At 41.8% G+C, this 17,958-nt stretch overlaps 1 protein-coding gene across 3 annotated transcripts; it reads left to right on the plus strand.

Annotated features, from left to right (window-relative positions):
• Nucleotides 1–971: 971 nt before the first annotated feature.
• agpat9l (1-acylglycerol-3-phosphate O-acyltransferase 9, like) lies at nt 972–13,950 on the plus strand. 3 transcript variants are annotated; one of them, XM_021622038.2, is made up of 14 exons: nt 972–1,054; nt 2,902–3,074; nt 3,765–3,831; nt 5,627–5,775; nt 6,093–6,238; nt 6,686–6,760; nt 6,877–6,966; nt 7,127–7,220; nt 7,465–7,580; nt 7,948–8,003; nt 12,143–12,228; nt 12,373–12,501; nt 12,580–12,659; nt 13,349–13,950. In XM_021622038.2, the coding sequence occupies exons 2-14, from the start codon at nt 2,931–2,933 to the stop codon at nt 13,461–13,463; spliced, it is 1,347 nt and encodes a 448-aa protein (XP_021477713.1). In that variant the 5' UTR covers nt 972–1,054; nt 2,902–2,930; the 3' UTR covers nt 13,464–13,950. The 3 variants fall into 3 exon arrangements, with proteins under 3 accessions (XP_021477713.1, XP_021477711.2, XP_021477712.2); XM_021622036.2 differs by having other exon boundaries at nt 12,373–12,659; XM_021622037.2 differs by lacking the exon at nt 972–1,054 and adding an exon at nt 1,675–1,808 and having other exon boundaries at nt 12,373–12,659.
• Nucleotides 13,951–17,958: the final 4,008 nt, after the last annotated feature.

Below are 17,958 nucleotides of genomic sequence, written 5' to 3' on the forward strand. Positions count from 1 at the left end.
AAGTCTAGGACAAAAAGGCTTCTCAACAGTTTTTACCCCCAAGCCATAAGACTCCTGAACAGGTAACCAAATGGTTACCCGGACTATTTGCATTGTGTTGCTCCCCCAATCCCTCTTCTATGCTGCTACTCTGTTTATCTTATGTGCATAGCCACTTTAACTATACATTCATGTACATACTACCTCAATTGGCCCGACCAACCAGTGCTCCCGCACATAGGCTAACCGGGCTATCTGCATTGTGTCCCACCACCCGCCAACCCCTCTTTTTACGCTACTGCTACTCTCTGTTCATAATATATGCATAGTCACTTTAACCAACCCACATGTACATAGTACCTCAATAAGCCTGACTAACAGGTATATAGCCTTGCTACTCTTATTTTCAAATGTATTTTTACTGTTTTATTTCTTGACTTACCTACACACACACACACTTTCTCTCCGCACTATTGGTTAGAGCAGTAAGTAAGCATTTCACTGTTCACTGTCAGCGTTCACTGTCGGTAAGTATTTCACTGTCGGCGCACATGACAAATAAACTTTGATTTGATGATGGGCTCGTTGTAATGGCTGGAATGGAATTAATGAGCTGAGTCAAATGTGATGTCCATGTGTTTGATGTGTTTGATACCATTCCATTAATTTCACTCCAGCCATTACAATGAGCCCGTCCTCCTATAGCTCCTCCCACCAGCCACCACTGCTCTCTATAGTTAAGGGTGTACAATGCATATGCCCCAATGCAAGTATGCAGTCTATTCCAGCCACAGTGGGATCTGAACAGTTTGTTTACTGTTTGTCAATAATAAATACAAAAATGTATTTAAGTTATGTAACAACATTTAAACCTTGTTTAGCATTATCTAATCCAAATGTGGAATTATTCCCCTATTTGTTGCCGTTTGGATCCGTTTCAATTATGGACTTTTATTTTGAAAGCGATCCGCAAATTCCACTATTGTGGATAATCCCTATTGTGGTTAGCTTTACACATAGTCGTATGAGTTCTACAATAGGGAAGGGCATGGTAACATGGACTGGAGTTTGACAGGTAAGATCCACCACGCCGGGCTGAATATCGGGAACCAAACTTTGTAATTGTCCGGCCAGGTCTGGACAATTTGCTGACAGTTTTTTGTCAAGCGATTTAGTTTAGCTGTGTCCAATAGCCTACTCTGTTTATAATTGGCTATTGACGTTGAAATGAATTGAGCGTCTCCGGTTGAGGATTTTCGTGACGAGCGTATATGTTGCGCAATCTAAAGTTGGTGAAGTTTATTTTAAATTGAGTTTCCAATCGTCAGCCTAGATAGATTTGTATTAGCCTATAATCAAATGCTGGGCTTCTTTCTGTCGCGTTTGAACTTGTCATTTCAGGCATGCGCCTTGGATTTGTTGATAGTAGGCCTACGTTAGCCCATTATTATACTGATAAAAATATAAACGCAACATGTAACAATTAACGATTTTACTGTTACAGGTCATATAACGAAATCAGTCAATTTAAATAAATGTATTAGGCCCTAATCTATAGATTTCACATGACTGGGCAGGTGCGCAGCCATGGATGGGCCAAGGAGGGCATAGGCCCACCCACTGGGGAACCAGGTCCAGCCAATCAGAATTCGTTTTTCCCCACAAAAGGGCTTTATTACAGACAGAAATACTTCTGTTTCATCAGCTGTCCGGGTGGCTGGTCTCCGGCGATCCCGCAGGTGAAGAAGCCGGATGTGGAGTTCCTGGGCTGGCATGGTTACACGTGGTTGTGAGCCGGTTGGATGTGCTGCCAAATTATTTTAAATGAGGTTGGCGGTAGTTTATGGTAGAGAAATTAACATTTAATTAACTGGCAACAGCTCTGGGGGACATTCCTGCAGTCAGCATGCCAATTGCACACTCCATCAAAACTTGAGACATCTGTTGCATTGTTGTGTGACAAAACTGCACATTTTAGAGTGTCCTTTTATTGTCCCCATCACAAGGTGCACCTGTGTAATGATCATGCTATTTAATCTGCTTCTTGATATGCCACACCTGTCAGGTGGATGGATTATCTTGGCAAAGGAGAAATGCTCACTAACAGGGATTGTCAACAAATTTGTGCGCAACGTTTGTGAGAAGCTTTTTGTGCGTTTGAAACATTCTTGGAATCTTTGATTTCACTTCAAGAAACATGGGACCAACACTTTACATGTCACGTTTATATTTTAGTAAAGTATAGTAGGCCTATTTCAGCTCCCCTTGTGTTTTTGATCTAATAGATTGCACATTCTATGTTATTCATATATATTTGTTTCATTCTGCTTTACATAGTCACACACATACCTGATGTGTAGCATGTTCGGTGTTTGTCCTGAAATCTGAGTGGTATCATTTCCCACCCTCTCTAGCCTATAGTTAAAGGGATAGTTCACCCAAACAACAAAATTATCTAAATGTTTTCCTTACCCTGTAAGCAGTCTATGAAAATGGTATGACAGAGATCTATGTTTTGGTTTTGTTTACCTGGCCACTGTCTCCAAAACCTACATTTTTTTCTTTAAGGAATTTGTGGAACAAATCCAATGCAAGTCAATATCACAGATATTAGCATTTTTCACATGTCATATGCAAAGCATCAAAGCATGGATTTAATTTGCTGTCTCACCTTGTCCATAGACTGCTTACACGGTAAGGAAACCAATATGTCATTTGGGTGAATTATATCTTTAACTGTAGCAATTGAGGTAGTACTGTTAGATATTGAACCAACAACACCCTGCGCTTACACACAGAGAGGTTATTCTGACACCCTTCAATGTTGGTTCAATGTGTGTGTTTATGTCCCTTTCTCCCATAGCCTACACATAAGCTTGCTATGCTATTACTACTATCAATCACCTGTTGTTGTTTCTGCAGGGTGACATACTGTAGAGAGGTCTGTAGCGATGGAGGATTTCTGGGTGGTGGTCCTGGCAGGGCTGAAGGTGTGGGTCTACCTCATTGTGGCTCTTCTCATGGTGCCTGCCATGTTTGGCTTCTCCCTGGGCATCTCTGAGACATACATGAAGATCCTGGTCAAAACCCTTGAGGTAAACTGCCTCTGTTCAGAAGTAGGGGGGAAAGAGGAAATGTAATACTTACACACGCTGTAAAATGTGGTAAACTGCATCACTCAGACACCGTGAGGGGCACAGCTTCATGTGTTTATAGTTGTCTTAAATGTTATCTATTCATCATGTCCTAAATATAAGACTTGTGGTCTTAATGTATGTATTTATACCACAGCATTAGTGAGGGAGAAACAAATCGATACAGTTTCATATCGCAATATTATTTTGAGCAGGTGGGCTGCACCTGCATCAAAACTCCAGTAATAATTTCCCTTCATAGCATGTTCTCATCTTCTTAAATATGGAGCCAATTTGTTTTCAGCACTTTTATTTCCATGACTGATCAAAGCTCGTTTTCTCATGGCTCTGTCTCTCTGCAGCAGACATATGGTGAGCAATATGTTTGGAACTTTGAATCGCAATAAATGTATAGAACTGACATGATTTCTGACAGAAAAGCACGTATGTTCTCTGCACTTTTCCATCTGAACATCCTGTAACCTTGTGGCCTCCTGGAAAAAAAACAACAACTTTCAAACCCTGTCCAGGGGCTTATCTGGGGTGAGAGTTCAGGGGTGAATATTTGTATGTCCTTTCTCTCCTGTCCTGCTGTGGGTCATGGGGTGAGATGTCAAAGGCTAAAGATGTTTCTCATCTCATATTCTCCAGTGGGCCACGTTGAGGATCCAGACAGTCAACAAAGAGCAGCATATAATCGAATCCTCCTCATCCAACGGTGAGCCAATGAGCAGAGCTCATTGGATTAATTTGCTTGATTGATATATAGGATGGATGAATGGATAGAGAGATTTATTTACTCATTGGTCTCTGATAAGGAAATGATTGTGGGCATTCCCTAAAGTTGCATGGTTGATAATTTAGGCGTACAAGCCTGGCCAATGTGGAAAGAGAAACCTCAACGTTTTCAGTCACTCCCGTTGCCATTGAGAAACTCATAAAGAAACATATACAGTATGTTTCTATTCGGTCTGTTTCTCCTCTCTCTCAACAACACTGGTTCCCAAAGACACTGTTGTTTATCTGCTGTGTTCAGAAGCTAATTTACATGTAAAGTGCCTTCGAACAAATCCTGTATGTTAGTGTACCATAGTAGTTAAACAGGTTTTCCTCTGTGGAGTGCATTGAAAATATCATGTCAGGACTGATTTCAGTCAGCTGTCAATGGTTGAAATAGGTTGCCTTTATAATATATATATATATATTTTCAATGTGCTCAAGGCACGTTAGATGGGATGATGGGAACCTATATGAAATTATAAACTGGATGGTTCAAGCCCTGAATGATGATTGGCTGACAGTATGACAATACTTAAATTTTTACTGCATAATTACATTGGTAAGCACTTTATAAAAGCAATAAGGCACCTCTGAGGTTTATGGTATATGACCAATATACCACGGCTAAGGGCTGTATCCAGGCACTCCGCATTGCATCACGCATAAGAACAGCCCTTAGTCGTGGTATATTGCCAGGACCGCCACCCCCTTGGGCCTTATTGCTTAATTTTACCACTGAGAACCTAGAGACGGTGTAAACCTGATTTGATGTGTTTATTTATTTTTATAGTGCTTGCAGTGGAAGGCTTGGAGCAGTCTCTGTTAATTAGCTGACTGTGATCGTGAGAATTTACAATGTTCTGTGCTGAATGATGTGGCTCTGTGCTGGCTACCTATCTATCCACTGATGCAGTCACTTCACAATCAGCAGTCTTATAGGTTTGTCAGGGGGCAATTCAATCAAACTCACAGCGCTGTGTTCACTAGCTAGCACAGCACATCAAGATGCTATTTTAATTTGTTATATATAAACTCACAGGATGGTTTCTGTATTGTACTCCCCTCATTGTAGATGCTGGTTGTAGTTTTCAAAGAAAACAAATGGGTCCAGCATAAACATTGCTTTAGCAGGATTGATTGAATTCAGCATAAAGTCAGTCACTCTTTCTCTCTCTCTCCTGAACTTTGCCTCGTGCGTCATCAGATTCAGTCTCCTCAGCTGATTTCACTGCCTTCAGACCTCTAGGAGGAAGGGATACACTGTGGTGGGGTAATCTGATCCTAGACCTGTGATTACCTCGAGATGATAGACACACAAAGGGCTGTTTACTATGTTTGATGGCCTGTCATCTCTTATTTAACCTGTTTAGGATCAGGACTAGGGTTGTGGTTAGCTGAGTGGAAGAATCACTATCAGCCCAAGATATCTCTATTTCTCAATATGGAGCAACAGTGTGAGTTAGTTGGTGACACTCTCTTAAATGTGTTGCAGTTCTGTGACTCATTTCCTTCCTCGACAGCTCCTAACATGTCCATGGTCGTTTGACATATTTGTCATTCAAAATGAACAAACTTATTGGACTTTGAAGCTCTTTGTTTGTGACTCTGTGAATGTTGTCTGTATTGATGGTAAAATATAAAACAAATGAATCTTTATCAACTACAGATGATATGATCACATCTGAAAATGATATAGGGTTGACTAGGTGATATCTTTGTGTGTGGATTTCCAGGCCTCATCCAGAGGGATGATGGTTCTATGGAGGAGGCGCTTGGGGAGTTGAGGCGCAGTCGCCCTAAAACACCAGTGGGAGGGGACTTCACACTCAGCGACTGTTTCTACTTCTACAGACGAGGCATCGAAGACATCGTAGAGGATGAGGTGAGATCACAACTAGAATAAGATTGATGCCTAATTCCAAATGTACCCCTAATGCTAGATATTCCATGATGGCCCCTGATATATCTGAGCTATGCAGTAATGCTTAACTCTCTGGTAGGCTAAGATGAGTTTCCTAGTTATTGCCTTTACTGCACACGTCCAGTCCTTTCATATCAACGAAGGGGCATCAGGAAGTGTTTAGGGCCAGGGGTTGATTCAGGATTGGGAAAAACAGTACAACGTCTATTCAAAGTCCAGACTTTTGTTTTGTACAGGTAGGCCTACATTATTTGTAATGTTCTTCTTCTGATTTCAAGGTGACCCAGCGGTTTTCGTCAGAGGAGCTGGTGTCGTGGAACCTGCTAACTCGGACCAACATCGACTTCCAGTACATCAGCCTCAAACTGACTATGGTCTGGGGGCTTGGTGTGTTCATACGCTACTGCATCCTGGCTCCACTCAGGTAACACCTGGGAGTGTGAAATCATTCAGAATCACTGTTCCCCTATAGCAAGGCCTCAGTTCTCCTACAGTTCACATCCCTGAACCAAACATACATGCCATGCACCAGTAATAATAAATGCAGTGCTTACCACAAATAATCCAGCTAGTGGCTGAATAGACAGGATGCACAACCACAGATATCAATAAAGTGTGGAGCACAGGTGGGTGCTGAGGGGAGAACGGCTCATAATAATGTCCGGAACGGCGCGAATGGCATCAAACACCTGGAGGCCATGTGTTTGGTGTATTAGTTACCATTCCACTGATTCCGCTCCAGTCATTACTACGAGCCTGTCCTCCCCAATTAAGGTGCCACCAACCTCCTGTGGTGTGGAGTGTTGGCTCATGACCAGCATAATGTGTTGTTGTGTCATGTATGTTCCTGAGTGAGAATGTTTTCTTTCAGGATCACGCTGGCATCTATAGGCCTGACCTGGCTGGTGATAGGAACCACTGCTGTAGGATTCCTCCCGAACTGGAGGTACACTTACACAGCTTTCAATCTACAAGTTCACACAGGATTGTTTTAAAGACTGAGACATTCCTCTCGTCATTGTATTTTAGTCATCTTTAAGGTAGCGTCTGTGTGTTCTGTAGGCTGAAGTCCTGGCTGAGCGATTGGGTCCATGTGATGTGCTACAGGATCTGTGCCCGAGGCCTCTCCTGCACCATCCACTACTATAACAAGTCAGTTAACTGACCTCCCCTCTCGCACATCTCTACTCAGCAAGCTATTACACACCATCCTGTCCCCAAGTGACCCTACTGTTGGTCCTCATGATGTGTGCAGAGATTTTTTTTATTTTACTTTAGAGTGTGTGTGTGTGGTCTCCATCTTGTTTTACAGAGAAAACAGACCCAGAAAAGGAGGAATCTGTGTGGCCAATCACACCTCCCCGATTGATATCGTAATTCTCTGCAACGATGGGTGTTACGCCATGGTACGTGAAATAAAGCTGACATTAAGCCTCGCTTGAAATGGCTGAACTGTGTGAAATTTGTTGATTGACGCTCAATTGACTGCTTTCTCTCTGTGTAGCCAATTTTTTTTATTTTGTACACCATTTTATGCATGTTTATGTACCTTACATTTATCTGGCAATTTACTACTTTATACTTCTTTAATCCAAATCGGATGAATTGATTGTGAAAGGAATTATGAGGACTTTATTTGATGTGTTTTAGGTGGGCCAGTCACATGGTGGTCTGATGGGAGTGCTGCAGAGGGCCATGGCCAGGTCCTGTCCTCACATCTGGTTTGAGAGAGCGGATATGAAAGATCGCCACCTGGTGGCCAAGAGGTGAGCTTACCTGTTCACTGTTATTCCCATCTCTACCTACAATGTTCAGACAAGCAATGACATGCCCATTGAAAATGGCTACAGACAAAAAATCAGTCATATCTAATCATATTTCCTCATCCTGATAATGTACTCCTGCCAGACAGCTTACTTACAGTATGTTCTCTGCTTTATAAGTGCTTGTCAGTAAAACCAAACGTTAGCACATTCATGCACAAATGTATGGGTCATTGCCATTGACAATTAGGGATATAATTTAACACGGACATTTTCTGATATGGACATGCATTATAGTTTCAGTTGGAGCTATGTTCATACTCCTCCCAGATATAAAGTTAGGTTTTCTAACTGTTATGAATGTTTACAGGTTGACGGATCACGTGAATGACAACACAAAGCTTCCTATATTGATCTTTCCAGAAGGTGGGTTCTATTTAATTTGGATAGTCAGTCCATCTGTAGATGCTCTACAATCTACTAACTCTAACCTTAACCCCAAGCTTAACCCTCACCCTTATTCTACTCCTAACCCTAGCAAGCAGTTGCTTATCAACAGATGGTCATGCTAACAACAAACTATCTGTAGAGCATCTACAGATGGAAAATCCGGACTATCCGAATCGGTAAGTGCTACATTGGCCAAATGGATTAGCATGAAGTTGCCCTTAGACACTAATTTAAGCCAGTGCCTTGGTTAGTTAGGTAAGCTGATCCTACACCTACAAATATGCTGTATACCAGGTATTCCCAAACTTAAATCATTTTCTTCACATTTTCAAACAGTACATTTGTATTTTCCAACGGGGCTCTACATTTGGGTGATTATATATATATTTTTTTTCTCGCCTGAGTAGCCTAGTTTGACTGCCAAAAATAAATTTAAACCATCTAGTGTTCAGCGAAATAACAACACAATGTCAAATACAGGTAGTCTAGTCAAATAATTAACATCCAATCACATTAACCGTTACTCTCTCACGGGAAACATTCACTCTTGCGCAGACATTTAGAAACGAAACATGACCATTTTGAAAAATAAGCCACAGGATTTTTTAGTAAAAAATAAAGACGTTTGAGTAGTAAGACATGTATAAAAGCAACAGATACCATTATTAAGAAGGGGCTAGAAGCGTCTTATATGGTGAACTACCGAGTGGCTAGGACAGGCAAGTCCCATACTATTGTGGAGGACTTCATTCTTCCTGCTGCCTTCGATATGGCAGAGACAATGTTGGGAGAAAAGGCCAAAAAAACTATACAGACGATGTCTCAATCAAACAACACTGTTTCATGATGCATCAGTGACATGGCAGGAGATGTTTTGAAACAATTACTATGCGTTTCAGCTGGATGAGTCAACAGACGTGGAGGGCCTGGCACATCTCCTGGTATATGTCCGTTACGTTAATGGGGGGTCAATTAAGGAAGACATCCTCTTCTGGAAACAAGGACAACATGAGAGGATATTTTTAAAGTACAGGACAGCTTTTTGACATCAAATTGAATTTGGTGGTCAAGATGTTGGTATCTGTACTGATAGTGCAAAATCCATGACAGGAAGACATAGTGGAGTGGTAACGCACGTGCAAGCAGTTGCTCCCGACGCCACTTGGGTACACTGCAGCATCCACGAGAAGCTCTTGGGTACACTGCAGCATCCACCGAGAGGCTCTTGCTGCCAGGGAAATCCTGACAGCTCGAAAGATGTTTTGGACACTACAGTGAAAATGGTTAACTTTGTTAAAGCAAGGCCCCTGAACTCTTGTGTATTTTCTGCATTATGCAATGATATGGGTAGCGACCATGTAATGCTTTTACAACATACAGAAGTGTGCTGGTTATCAAGGGGCGAAGTATTGACACGTTTTTTTTTTAAATTGAGAGACGAGTTTAAAGTTTTCTTTACTGACCATAATTTTGACTTGTCTGACCGCTCGCATGATGACTAGTTACTCACACGACTGACCTATCTGGGTGATGTCTCTTTTCGCCTGAATGATCTGAATCTAGGATTACATGGACTCTCTGCAACTATATTCAATGTGCAGGACAGAATTGAGGGTATGATTAAGAAGTTGGAGCTCTTTTCTGTCTGCATTAACAAGGACAACACACAGGTCTTTCCATCATTGTATGATTTTTTTTGAGTGCAAATGAATTCAAGCTTACGGACAATGTCAAATGTGATATATCGAAGCACCTGATTAAGCTGGGTACGCAGATACTTTCCTGAAACAGACGACACATACCACTGGATTCTCTATACCTTTCATGCCCTGCCTCTAGTCCACTTACCGATATCTGAAAAAAAGAGCCTGTGAAAATTCAATTTAATCAGAAGCCACTGCCAGATTTCTGGATACTACGCTCAGAGTTTCTTGCCTTGGCAAATTGCGCTGTTAAGACATGTACATATGTGAGAGTGGATTCTCGGATCTCACTAGCATGAAAACTAAATGCAGGCACAGACTGTGTGGAAAATGATTTAAGACTGAGACTCCAATACAACTCAACATTGCAGAGTTATGAGCATCTTTTCAAGCACACCCTTCTCATTAACCTGTGGTGAGTTATTCACCATTTTTTGATGAACAAATAAAGTTATGTGTAAGATGGCTAAATAAATAGCAAAATGATTGATTATTGTTATATTATTTGTGCCCTGGTCCTATAAGAGCTCTTTGAAACTTCCCACAAGCTGGGTTACGACGACAACTCGCACTCATGCTTATGTTTAATAAATGTATAGTGTGTGTGGCAGGCTTACAATGATGGCAAAAAACAACATTTGAGAGTGCGCTGACCCTGGTGCGAGAGGGGGTACAGATGGAGGTTGAATGTTTGAAGGAGTTACGGGACTTTAAAAAGTTTGGGAACCACTGCTGTATACAGTATATGCAAGTCACACACACACACAGTGTGGCAAAAAAGTATTTAGTCAGCCACCAATTGTGCAAGTTCTCCCACTTAAAAAGATGAGAGGCCTGTAATATTCATCATAGGTACACTTCAACTATGACAGACAAAATGAGAAAAAGAAATCCAGAAAATCACAGTAGGATTTTTAATGAATTTATTTGCAAATTATGGTGGGAAAAAAGTATTTGGTCAATAACAAAAGTTTATCTCAATACTTTGTTATATACCCTTTGTTGGCAATGACAGAGGTCAAACGTTTTCTGTAAGTCTTGCTGGTATTTTGGCCCATTCCTCCATGCAGATCTCCTCTAGAGCAGTGATGTTTTGGGGCTGTTGCTGGGCAACACAGACTTTCAACTCCCTCCAAAGATTTTCTTTGGCGTTGAGATCTAGAGACTGGCTAGGCCACTCCAGGACCTTGAAAAGCTTCTTACGAAGCCACTCCTTCATTGCCCAGGCGGTGTATTTGGGATCATTGTCATGCTGAAAGACCCAGCCACGTTTCATCTTCAATGCCCTTGCTGAAGGAGGTTTTCACTCAAAATCTCACGATACATGGCCCCATTCATTCTGTCCTTTACACGGATCAGTCGTCCTGGTCCCTTTACAGAAAAACAGCCCTAAAGCATGATGTTTCCACCCCCATGCTTCACAGTAGGTATGGTGTTTTTTGGATGCAACTCAGCATTCTTTGTCCTCCAAACACGACGAGTTGACCATATGACCATCTCCCAATCTTCTTCTGGATCATCCAAATGCTCTCTAGCAAACTTCAGACGGGCCTGGACATGTACTGGCTTAAGCAGGGGGACACGTCTGGCACTGCAGGATTTGAGTCCCTGGCGGCGTAGTGTGTTACCGATGGTAGGCTTTGTTGCTTTGGTCCCAGCTCTCTGCAGGTCATTCACTAGGTGTGGTTCTGGGATTTTTGCTCACCGTTCATGTGATCATTTTGACCCCACGGGGTGAGATCTTGCGTGGAGCCCCAGATCAAGGGAGATTATCAGTGGTCTTGTATGTCTTCCATTTCCTAATAATTGCTCCCACAGTTGATTTCTTCAAACCAAGCTGCTTGCCAATTGCAGATTCAGTCTTCCCAGCCTGGTGCAGGTCTACAATTTTGTTTCTGGTGTCCTTTGACAGCTCTTTGGTCTTGGCCATAGTGGAGTTTGGAGTGTGACTGTTTGAGGTTGTGGACAGGTGTCTTTATACTGATAACAAGTTCAAACAGGTGCCATTAATACAGGTAACGAGTGGAGGACAGAGGAGCCTCTTAAAGAAGAAGTTACAGGTCTGTGAGAGCCAGAAATCTTGCTTGTTTGTAGGTGACCAAATACTTATTTTCCATCATTTGCAAATAAATTGAAATTGATTTTCTGGATTTTTTTCCACCTCATTTTGTCTGTCATAGTTGAAGTGTACCTATGATGAGAGAGGCCTGTAATTTTCATTTTTAAGTGGGAGAACTTGCACAATTGGTGGCTGACTAAAAACGTTTTTGCCCCACTGTATATCTCATGCAGGGCCTTGCAGTTTTCACCCTTTTCTGTCATTTTGGAGAGTATTGTTGTTATCATAGGATCTGTATACTGTATGTTTAGTGGTTGTGGCTTATCTACAGTGCATATTTCTGGTGTCTTCAGGGACCTGTATCAACAACACGTCTGTCATGATGTTCAAAAAGGGAAGTTTTGAGATTGGAGGAACAATATACCCAGTAGCCATAAAGGTGAGGCATCAATATCACTGCTTCTGTCCAGTAGTTGACTTTTCCCTAAATCACGTAAAGATGGCATTGGGAAAATTGCAAGAAAATGTCAGCACATCTTTGAAGAGGTGTTCTGTCAACTGTGGGACCATCTCCCTCCCGCAGTATGACCCTCAGTTTGGGGATGCGTTCTGGAACAGTGCCAAGTACAACATGGTGAGCTACCTGCTGAGGATGATGACCAGCTGGGCTATAGTCTGCAACGTCTGGTACCTGCCAGCCATGACCCAACAGGTGTGTATACAACACACAGACACACACAACCTGCCAGCCATGGACCAAGTGCCACTGATCTATCTCTTCTTTTCACAGGCAGGGGAGGATGCTGTCCAGTTTGCCAACAGAGTCAAGTCTGCCATCGCACATCAGGGGGGACTAGTGGACTTGTCCTGGTAAGAATATCCTTCCGTCCTTCTATAAGGATTTTCTGATAATTCACTTGCACTAGAGCCTAGGCATAAACATTTGACAGCCTCGTACTGGACTGTCTTTGACCTAGGCAGTGAAGGCATTGGGGACCTCTTTGCTGAGGAATGGGATTGTTTCTCTTGTGTGTTTTGTCATCTTGTAAATGTGTATTATGTTTTATTTGTAAATTGTGTTGCTCCTGAGTGGCTCAGCGGTCTAAGCCACTGCATCTCAGTGCTTGAGGCGTCACTACAGACACCCTGGTTCGAATCCAGGCCGCGATTGGGAATCTCATAGGGCAGAGCACAATTGGCCCAGCATCATCCTGGTTTGGCCGATGTAGGCCGTCATTGTAAATAAGAATGTATTCTTAACTGACTTGCCTAGTTAAATAAACATGCAGGGCTCCCCTGTAAAAGAGACCTTGGTCTCAATGGGTCTCCTTGTTAAAATAAAGGGAAAACAAAAAAAGGCACACAGAATTGCTGTAGATTCGCTTGAGCACAGATACGTTGGTCCCATGTGGCTCGGTTGGTAGAGCATGGCGCTTGCAACGCCAGAGTTGTGGGTTCAATTCCCACAGGGAACCAGTTTGGGAAAAGTATGAAATGTATAAGTGTGTCTGCTAAATTACAAATGTAAATGTTTCTTACGTGTGTTTGTTTCTGTGTAGGGATGGGGGCCTGAAGAGGGCCAAGGTGAAGGATATGTTTAAAGAGGAGCAGCAGAAGATGTACAGCAGCATGGTGGTTGGGAGTGAGGAGGACAACAGCAGTCACAGTGACTGACACCCTCCACTACCACATCCCTGCCTGATGACTGACTAATACCGATGACCATGGACTAGACTGCCATCGTGTGGATGGACCATTCAGGGATGTAACATTGACAGTGTCTTGTAGACTGTATGATAACTGATAAGCCAATTCGCATTACATTGGAAAGACTGTGTCAACACTAGTGCAATGGAACTGTAAAGGAGATGGGGTGGCAGGTCCGATTGGAATAGCTCTTTATTGTGCTGCTGTAAAAAATGGTTCTGCTAGGAAATGACTATGAAATCCTGTTTGGCATTGGAATGAATTAATAACCTTGTGACCGTATAACTTTTTGTTGTTGTTTAATCCCAGAGTTCTGAATGTTAGAGTTTTGTTATGCATATACCATGACTGTTTATTTTTTGTCTGAATGTTTTTTCCCCCCCTGTATGTTGAGCCCAGTAGATCAATCAATGCTGTTAATTGTTTGAAAATAAACATTAGTCTTCAGCTGTTCCCTGTTTTAGGGGTGTGTTTATTAACAAGCTCAGCTACTAGAACAAGGTAGTCAGAATCAGTAAAACTGATTGTGAATTGATGATTTGAAATGTTTCATAAACAGTGCTGAGACTAGTTTTGCATGGTATGCCGGTACCACGATTTGATATCACGGCAGTGGCGATTTTAGCATGTAAATCTTGGTGGGGCAAAAAATATGAACAACGGAATGCAAAGCCACTACACAACACACAACAATACATTAATTGCACTCAAACGGTGCCCACAAACTGTTAGGACCTACATAAAGCTGTCCCGACATCTTACCACTGCCTACAACTGGCTATCAGCAGAGCCTTTTCTGGAAGTGAAACAGTTCATTCAGCCTCTTTTACTACCTTTTAAAAAAACATGGCTGACTTGCTTAAACAAATGTGGTTTCTAATGACAATTGAGATGTACAAACTGGCATAAGGGAATGCCAAGCGGATAGGAGGCAATCTGTCATTTCAATAAAGACAATGAGCGAGCTAGGACAGATGTAACGTTAGTCAATACAACTATTTGTTTTAGCACTTAAAACATACAGCGACAGAATTCAGAACATGGGCTGTTCTTAGTGCTCTCTCTGTACACCCAGTTAGAACCGTCGGCTAAATAATGCAATATTCAATGATTAATTTCTCTAAAACAGGTTATAGGCTACAGTAGAGTCAAAAGTAGGCAAAGTTAGAGGTATATAGACCAAGTTATTAGGGTGAGGCACATGGCTACTAACATCTTACTACACAATATGCTTATTACTTTCTTAGTGTTAGGGGTGTGTATCGGAGGCGAAGTGAGGTGCAGGAGAGCAGAGTGTAGTGAACCGGCGCACTTTTTATTCCAGTCAAAATGACAGCACAAAATAACATAAAATGTTATAAAACATAAAACACGTAACAGACAAAAAATAATGACCGTAACAATATCCACAATATCAAAATACACTTAACACAAACAATCCTACGTGATGGGGAACAGAGGAATAAATACATATGAATTGATTGGGGAATGAAAACCAGGTGTGCAGGGAACAAGACAAAACAAATGGATACATGAAAAATGCCGGTAACGAAAGCCGGTGACGCCGAACGCCGCCCGATCAAGGAGAGGAGCCGACTTCGGCGGAAGTCGTGACACTTAGCTACAGTATACATATCTCCCTGGCATATTACATCATTTATGAAGCAGCATACAAAACCGTTTTGGACTCACATCGTTGTGCTCGGCTCACTTGAACAGGAAGGTGGCGCGGAGGTCCTCCAAGTTAAGTTGTTTTGAGCGCTCCACAAATCTTGCTTCATTGACAGCATGGCCAATGTTGAATTTTATAATTTGAACTGTAGAAAAGTGCCCCTTAATCCAAGATTTGGGACCACACAGCCAGTCACTGATTCCTTTCAAACCACTCGTTGAATTTGCGATTTCCAACTTGTGTTGGATGGCCAATGAGCACCGATATGTTTTATCTATAATTTATTTTCATTATTTCTCTTCCTATGACAAGGATTAAAAATGATTTGCCAGTAGATTGTTGTCTTGATTCATGATGATGACTGCTAGCTAAGATTTTGAAAGTATGATGTTGACATGATCATTCCAATCAAAGCTACTGTACATATAACGTGATTTGAAGTCATTTTATCTGTGGCCAATGACCTTGAGCCTTCTTGGATGGGCACTTCTAATGTAACTCTATGGCAGCCCCCAAGGGGCTAGAATTTTCTAAGTCTAGGCTTAGACTTGGTGGTGACGTAGTACCCCATGAGTGACAGAACACTGAGCCAATCACGGTGCAACACTCCATATTTTCTGTTGGCTTGCCCCACCACAGAAAGCACTGAGCTAGGCTGAAACACCTACATTTTGGAGCTGCCTTACTCAAGAAAACAAAAAAGAGACCACGTTTATATGCGGCCTTGTTAACTCAATTATATATATTATTTTTACATAATTTTCAAACTGATATGTGACACGTATTAATGCCAAAATAAAATGCAAAACAGGCAAGCTCCCCCAAAAAAAGTATTTTTAATATATATATATATATATATATATATTTTTTTTTTTTTGCAAAAAATGTCGGGCTCAAAACCCCACCTGCCCTGAATGACGGGTCGCACTGTATCATGCTACCAAAACATACATTTATACCAACATTTTAGAATACAAGTAAGAATACAAGTAACGTTTTGCTTGACACATCAACAAAAACATGCTTTTGATGGAAAACATCCATAGATGCTGTTAGAATGAAATAGCCTAAAATGGTGTGAGGCATGGTTTTATTAAATAGTTGTATTATTGTTAAATGTTAATTGACCATTTTAGCAGAGAGAACTTGATGCATTGCAAAAATTGCCACACATGGACATGAATCCAAAAATATGTTTTGCTTCATCAGGATGCAACATTTGTTTTAAACAAGATGTCTCCTTTAATTCAACAGAGAGTAAAGATAATTTCACCCACCTTCTCAGATAGGAATCACAGTTCTTGACAGGTTTTGCCTCTTTCTTCACGCCATCTGGTGCCCATGCTATGGATGTATCTATCCCCACATCTACTCTGCCTGCAGCTCCAGAAGATATAGGCATCTCTGCTTCTTCTACAACGACTACATCTCACACTGCAAAAACTAAAACATCGCACAAACACCTAAGTCTAGGGACTTAGAAGAGTATAGCTGGTATCCTAAGCCTTGTGTACAAATTTGTCCGTCCAGTTCTGCATCTGTTTTGACCAGGAGAATGTGGTGGCTGTCTGGCAGTGGAGTTTTACAAAAGAGTTTGTTGTTGTATCCACGACAACCAAAGCCTAAATGACTGGAACCAGAGTCACATATAAATATATGGCTCTGACTGGAACTACACAGCCTCATTGAAGTGTGGCCCTTTCTCCTGAATGTGCCTAAAAAAAGTCCTACTTGGGGTATTAATCTAAATCTTGCACGCTTTGAGGCGGATATGGATGTGGGAGGGGACTAAGGGGACTAAATATGTTGAATTGAGTATGTTTTGCTTTATTTTATAGTGTTCAGGTGTAGTTTGTGAGTTTTGTTTCCGGTTCCGTGTCAGTCAGCTGTCAGAAACAAGAGTTTGTACAACTATAAAGATGACAACGCTTTCATTGAACTGCAACATCTGAATGGGACCTGGACAGTCGTGAAGAGGGCATGACAAAACCTTTTCCCTCTCAGGAGACTGAAAAGATTTGGCATGGGTCCCCAGGTCCTCAAAAAGTTCTACAGCAGCACCATCGAGAGCATCCTGACCTGTTGCATCACCACCTGGTATGGCAACTGCTCAGCATCTGTCACATCCTGACCATTGTTTGCTTTGTATGTTTCTATGTTTTGTTTGGTCAGGGTGTGATCTGAGTGGGCATTCTATGTTGGATGTCTTGTTTGTCTGTTTCTGTGTTTGGGCCTGATATGGTTCTCAATCAGAGGCAGGTGTTAGTCATTGTCTCTGATTGGGAGCCATATTTAGGTAGCCTGTTTTGTGTTGGGTTTTGTGGGTGGTTGTCTCCTGTGTCAGTATTTGTACCACACGGGAATGTTTCGGGTTTTCACGTTTCTTGTTTTGTAGTTTATTCATGTATAGTTTCATTATTAAAGAACCATGAATTATAACAACGCTGCATTTTGGTCTGCCTCTCCTTCCCAGGAAGAATCCCGTAACAGCATCTGCTCAGTAAGGTGCTACATAGGGTAGTGCGTATAGCCCAGTACATCACTGGGGCCAAGCTTTCTGCCATCCAGGACCTCTATACCAGGCGGTGTCTGAGGAAAGCCTATAAAATTGTCAGAGACTCTAGTTACCCAAGTCATAGACTGTTTTCTCTGCTACCGCACGGCAAGCTGTACCGGAACGCCAAGTCTAGGACCAAAAGGCTCCAGCTTCTAACCCCAAGCCATAAGACTGCTGAACAATTAATCAAATGTCCACCGGACTATTTACATTGCCCCCCCTTCCATTTGTTT

The sequence above is a fragment of the Oncorhynchus mykiss genome, chromosome 11, assembly GCF_013265735.2.
Source record: "Oncorhynchus mykiss isolate Arlee chromosome 11, USDA_OmykA_1.1, whole genome shotgun sequence".
Lineage (NCBI taxonomy): Eukaryota > Metazoa > Chordata > Actinopteri > Salmoniformes > Salmonidae > Oncorhynchus > Oncorhynchus mykiss.

Bases quoted from the DNA above. Each gene is read 5' to 3' on its own strand.
- agpat9l (XM_021622036.2), top strand. From the start codon at position 2,931: ATGGAGGATTTCTGGGTGGTGGTCCTGGCAGGGCTGAAGGTGTGGGTC. The intron at 6,239-6,685 runs GTAACACCTGGG...GTTTTCTTTCAG, and splicing joins TGCATCCTGGCTCCACTCAG to GATCACGCTGGCATCTATAG. The intron at 7,581-7,947 runs GTGAGCTTACCT...GAATGTTTACAG, and splicing joins CGCCACCTGGTGGCCAAGAG to GTTGACGGATCACGTGAATG.